The 6,211-nt window shown below is 36.5% G+C and overlaps 1 protein-coding gene across 1 annotated transcript; it reads right to left on the bottom strand.

The window, feature by feature from the left end:
* Positions 1-383: 383 nt before the first annotated feature.
* LOC131050900 (trihelix transcription factor ENAP1) lies at positions 384-1,244 on the bottom strand. Its single transcript, XM_057985207.1, has one exon. It carries the CDS (start codon positions 1,242-1,244, stop codon positions 384-386), a length of 861 nt encoding a protein of 286 aa, XP_057841190.1.
* Positions 1,245-6,211: the final 4,967 nt, after the last annotated feature.

Here is a 6,211-nt window from a genome sequence, read left to right as displayed (position 1 = left end):
AAACTGCAAAATTTAACCCAAAGCAAGTGAAGAAAATGCATAGCTATGTCTATGATAGATATCTTGTAAACATCATACACCACTAGCATAACAGACTTAAGTACAAAGCTAGTTGTAATTTACAGACGACTCACCCGATTATCACATTCAGCCTCCAAATAACAAGCCTAGTTATAGCTTTCTTGATTGCCACTTTGCTTTTCCTCTGCAACACAGACCAAGGCTGGTTTCTAACAAGAGGCAAGTCCTCATAACTGATTCTCAACATTCGCTTAAACTTATTCACCACCTCCTTCAAAGCAAAGGAAAACACTCAAATTGCCCAGTTGCATTGTGCACATTAATTCCCGTTAAGAGAAAACTCAGTTATCAACATCGTAGAACTACTGGGAAGCCCTGCATTTGTCGGATTCTGCACAGTTCATACTAGACGAAGACGGATTTTTCTTCTTCTTCTTGTGAAGCTTTGCAAGCTCCAAATTCATCTTTGTAAACAGCTCCATTTTGGCACTCTCAATTCTAGAATAAATTTCAGAGAAACTCACCAGAGCATCTGCAAGGGCCCGGACGGGGTTGGGACTAAGGCTACCGTGAGGACTAGGGTTTGGATTAAGACAGCTTCTTTTAGACATGCGATCCGGTGCTCCCGCGGCCTGTCTTTTACCCTTGCTATCCTGGAGTTCAACCCGAACCCTACGACTGCTCGTTCTATTGATATTGTTATGAATATTATTACCGTCGGTGTGCATTCCGTCATCTAAGAAAACATCTGAAGAATTCTCAATACAAGATGCTTTACCTTTATTATTGGAAATCATCAAATCTGAGCGGCTGTCCCCTTCAAATCCCTCGAAATCCAGCGCCTCTGCGACCTCAAAGGAATGTCCTTCCGATATATTGCCGCTCCGCCTCAAATTGCGCATAATGTCGTCCAATTTATCGAAGAAGGACCAGTTCACGTGATTCGAGCCACGGATCTCCACCCGCCTCTTCTCCAGCTTGTAACGCCGCTTCAAGCTGTCGATCTTTTCCCTGCACTGCTTCATTGTCTTGGGAACCTTGGAACCCTCGCACTGTATGTTCACGTATTTCACGATTTCTTCCCAGTCTTTGGTCTTCAGGTACCCCTTGATGTTGGCGCACTTTTCCCCGTAGCCATCGATCAAGCGGGCCACCGTGTCTGGATGCCATTCAGCCCGAGACAATAAATTTGCCTTGCGATACTCATCATCATCACTCGCCATTCTTTATCTCAAGGTCTAAACTCTATAAATGCTGCATCCAACCCTACTCCAGCAGATTTTCTCCTTTTCCGACGTAGAATCCCTTAACCTTTTCACTGTTCCTCTCTCGAACCCTAACCGATCAAACTTTCCATCAAGAGGTGCAAATAGGGGCTCAAAACCCTGTATCTTTTCAAAATCCTTCAATTAAATCCTAGCCCTTTCAAATTCTCCCCAAATAGGATTCTATTTGAAAATAAAATCCCAGTTCCTCTCCACAATATCCTTCTCAAACCTTAGCCGTCCGCCGAGTAGAATTTACCAACCTAGGAATTCTAGCATCTCATCTTCTCAAACCCCAGCCTTTCAAAATTTCAAATAAACTTCTGCAAGTTTGCTATCATATCCCCCTCAAAGTTTCTGTCTGACAAGGTTTATCAGCCCTTAAGTTCCTGCAAATTTTCCTGCATAACACCACAGGCCAGGGTTTTCCATCACTCTTCGCTATACTCAAACCCTAAGCCTCAAATTTCCCGTCAATAGACAGACAAACGATCTGCAGGGCATCTAATTACTAGGCCAATTTTCTACTCCCCAGGGAATTTCCCGTCACATCTTGGCATTTTCGCCATTATTTTTTGGGCTTCCCGCATATCCGTCATCGGACGGACTTGTTACCGCGTATAAACAGAGTGAATTGCCGATGACGGAACTTGTGTGCCGTTGAGAGAAAGTGAAAAAAGTCCCGTCACATGACGTCAAAGTGAGCATCGCTTCGGAGTCCTCACTGACGTGGCGCTTGATTACGACGTGACTTGTATCCGTAGAGGCAGTCATTTTCCCGTTCACGTCAATAGACGGCAGAGCCTCTGCTTTGGGTAGTGGCATTTAACGGGAAAGCAGGGTCCGCCAAATGAAGCCGAATTAGGTATCCCCGTCAAGTGATAGTGGGAAAACAGTAAGGAGTGACACAAAAAGAGGGGTGTCCATTTCAACAACTGCTACCAGTTTTTGGCTTCTCAGCGGGAAGTTCTTATAATATTATTATGTCGGCAACTCAGATGAATATTTATTTTAACTTTTTAAACCCTTTTCATCGCTTCCACTCAGGTAGCTTTTTCCCGACGCAGCGAGGTGATTTTTATTTTTTTTCAGAAATAAATATTAACTAGCACTTGCGCGAAAGAGGGTGTAAGGCTTAGGTCGATAGGAAATATATTTTAGTATGTTGAGGAGACATTATTTATTGTTTATTAGTTTTTGTCTATTGATAAGATTATTAATGCATTCTACCTTTTACGCTAGTCAATCATATGAAACTATTTTTTAAAATTTCTTCATATTTCTATAGTTTCAATTTTGACATATTTTCTCACAATTCAAATATTACTATTTATCTATTTTCTTATTGATCTATTATGCCAACGTCATTGCAAAAAATGTATTTTTTTCAATTAAATAGTCAATATTATTTACAACCATCTCAAATATCAATAAAGTTTTTGGTCTCCTTCATAATGATAAATGATCCTTGAATTTTAGAAATATCTACGAAAATATTATTTCATTCAGTGAAATCCAACAAAATCTAAATAAAATATTATCTTATAGGATGTATTTTCGTACAAGTGTCATCTCATTGAATGCATATTTAATATGTTTTTTGACAATTGTATTTTTATTGAATACATAAAACTATTAGTAATGTACATTGTATTGTTTATGCACTTGCTACATTTAATTTTGTATTATGCACACCACAATACACGTCTACAAACATTTGTCTCTTGGTACGTTTGATCACTATTGGAAACGGTGCATTAATGTTAATTTGATGGCTTGGCATTAATGCACGTACAAGAATTTAATAGTGATCATCAATCAAATTTATTATACTTTGTCATGTTTGAATTAACAGGTCTACTAAAACATTGCAGTGTCCATTGTTTCATAAGTGCTTTTAGTTAGTGTTTGTTTCTAGAAGCATTGTCTTTGTGTATTATGTTCTCATTTTGCATTGCATCCCATCTGTCTTCTTGCACCAGCTTCAGGGAGCTCTTTAGTTCATGCATATAGGTAAAATGAATTTCTATTATGGCTATTGGCCAAATATTTAAGTTATTGATTGAATGACTGCAAAAACAATGTGCAAATGGAAATTGTGTTCAATAGATGTAAAGATTTTGTTGGGTAATTGCGACTGTTTAACTGCCCTTTGTTATGAAAAAGCTCTTAATGAATTTTATTGCATGTACGATTGTCTGATTAATGTTTTTTGTTCTTTAATATTTGGATGCAACTTTAAAGGAGAAACAAGTAAGTAGCATTTGCACCACGAGCGAAAGAATCTATGTTACGTGCATCAAAATTTGAGATCTCCTCATCTGTCTTTGTCCAGGTTAATCCTATTCCATCTGTATCGATACTATAAGGATTTTATTACCATTTCCAATTTTTCTGAAAACCCTACTTATTCATAGGCAAAGTTGACCTTTCAAACCGGACTACACATAGAAAGAAATAGAAAAGAGGTATGGAAAAATTTAAAGGATATGTTTTGACATGTAGAGATCAAGTTTCCTTCAGTTTGTGAAGTTAAAAGTCTATTGTTGAAATTATCAATAAGATTTCTTATAATGGTTCATAGCGATCCAAAATATTTATTGTTTCTGTTTTTTATTTCCTACTCTTTTTGTTTTCTTGTAAAATTGCAGGTTTCCATTTGCATACCTAACAACTGTTTGTGACTGGTTTGACTGAATTTTCGCCATGAGATTGGTTTTCGACCTGTTTTTTTGAATGTTCTTTCTCAAAAATGTTTTTAGGGCTTACCTATTTTTACTGTTGGTCATGTCTACATAGAACACATTAAATTTTAGTTCCACTCTAATTTTGCTCTATTTCTTGTTATATGTATTATTTTCATTACGTTTATGTTGTTGGTAGATTGGCATGAGTGGGAGAGGCAATGTTTGTAGAACTTGGTTTGATGCCTGCCGATTGTATTTGGTCAAAGTTTTTGAAGCCGCTTTCAACCAATCCAAATCATACATATCCTTTATAACGCATATCCTACAATGATGTATTCTAGAAGATGACGTATCTTTGAGCCATTTTGTCAAACAATTTTGGTCCATGCACTGAGTTCAGGCTTCTACACTTACTTGTCTACAAGCACGCTTACAAAAATAACATTTGCCAGAATTCCTCCATTCTTGATGCTTTGATGGATGATCATACCCTATTCCAACGCTCTTCACTATAGCATAAACCTTGACATATTTTGTGAAACATTACATATGCCTACTAATGGTGGTATGTTTCATGGAATTTCGGCTTTACTTCTGCCAATTGCATTTTATTGGAAGTTTCTGAAGCTTTTTCAACAAATACATTTTGTGTGAAGTTTGTAATTACTTTGTTTCACTGCTTGAGATGGCAATTTGTTGAGGTATTTACTTGCATGCCTTGTCCTAGTCTTTGTATTGTGCATGAATATCTACTAGAGCATTTATGAATATATCTCATTTCTTGAGACATCTCTTTAATACATTTTGTTCAAAAAGCTTCAAATAATAGCCTTTATATAAAATTGCACGAATTCAAAATAGTGAATCTGCATGACAATTTTATTTCCAACAAAAATCGTATAATATCTAAGAAAAAAAATAGACTCCACAAGGTCAAGGAGATCAAATTTAGTGTTTAAAGATGTGGCAATTATCTTGCTTCTCTTTTAAACATTTTAGGCCAATTGTATCCGTCATGTAGTCCATGTTTATTAAACCTTGAATGCCCATTGTAATGGATTCTCTTGATCGTACTTGGTTCAATGTTAATTGTGTTACTATAGCTTAGTCTCACAGAGTTGCATTGTAATTGAGAAGTTCTGAGAGAAAATGCAAAGCTTGTAAAGTGTTGGACGTCTATAGAAAGTGTCCATGAAAGCCTTAATAAAAAGCAATAAACCTTGTAATGTCAACGACAAAATTGCATAAGAGGAGCTCTCCCACTATGTCGAAGTCTTTTTTGGTTTTACCCAAGTCAACTCATGCAACTTCACACTGGGCAGTTGATTTAGAAACCAAGATGATCATTCAAGTAAAAAAGCCAGTAACAATCAGCCTTTCAATTTACAAAGTACAACATAAGGTAATTGAACCAACTTTATTTGGTTCTTCTATGGCTTCAAAGTGGACTTGTTGTTTCATGCTATACATACTCTTATACAAGTAATTTGTTTTCCATTTTAGTAATAAAATCAAACTATATACATGAGTAGTGAAGAATTTGGTTTGCAAAGAAACTAATTTGATTTAAAATTAAAGTAAATAGAATACATCACTTAAAAAATTTTAAAATAAATGCGTTGAAATAGTTTTAGTAATTTCCTCTCTTAATCATGTAACAACTTCATGCTTGCATCTTTGCTTATTTTACTTGTTTGACTATTATTAATTTCATACTTATAATTCAGTGTTGTCTAAAAGTAAGCTTATCCTGCTTCAATTTACCTATCATAACAGAACGTGCAAGGTAACAACGAATAAATGTGTTTACATTCCACCACCAAAATGGGATTGTCCAATTATAGGCCCAATTGATTCGACTACAATGGCACAGATCTTTTGTTTTCATTGTATATCTATTGAATAATTTATACCTTGAAGATATTTGATAGCCTAGTTGTGAGATCATCGCCCAAATGGGCATTGTGTTCTTTCAACGCATCTGTAAAAACCAATTGACAATTATTGTTCATAGTAACTTGTACAACATTATACACATAGGATGTTGCATCACATTGGGGTGGCATTATAGTGTTGTGTCGCACTTTAGGCTAAGTGCGAGGAAAAAAAATCCTACTCGATCGAGTCTGTGTGGTGCCTACATGGAGGACAGGTGGTGAGGTATACTCGGTCGAGTAGGACTTGGCCCTACATATACCTGCCGACTGCACTTAGCCCCCCATTTCCACAGTCCGAAAT

Source organism: Cryptomeria japonica, chromosome 10 (assembly GCF_030272615.1).
Source record: "Cryptomeria japonica chromosome 10, Sugi_1.0, whole genome shotgun sequence".
NCBI classification, from domain to species: Eukaryota; Viridiplantae; Streptophyta; class Pinopsida; order Cupressales; family Cupressaceae; genus Cryptomeria; species Cryptomeria japonica.
The sequence above is the reverse complement of the archived record's forward strand: the minus strand, read 5'-3'. Positions and strand labels throughout refer to the sequence as shown.

What these genes read in the sequence shown, in the direction of transcription:
- LOC131050900 (XM_057985207.1), bottom strand. Translation starts at nt 1,244, where the DNA reads ATGGCGAGTGATGATGATGAGTATCGCAAGGCAAATTTATTGTCTCGG.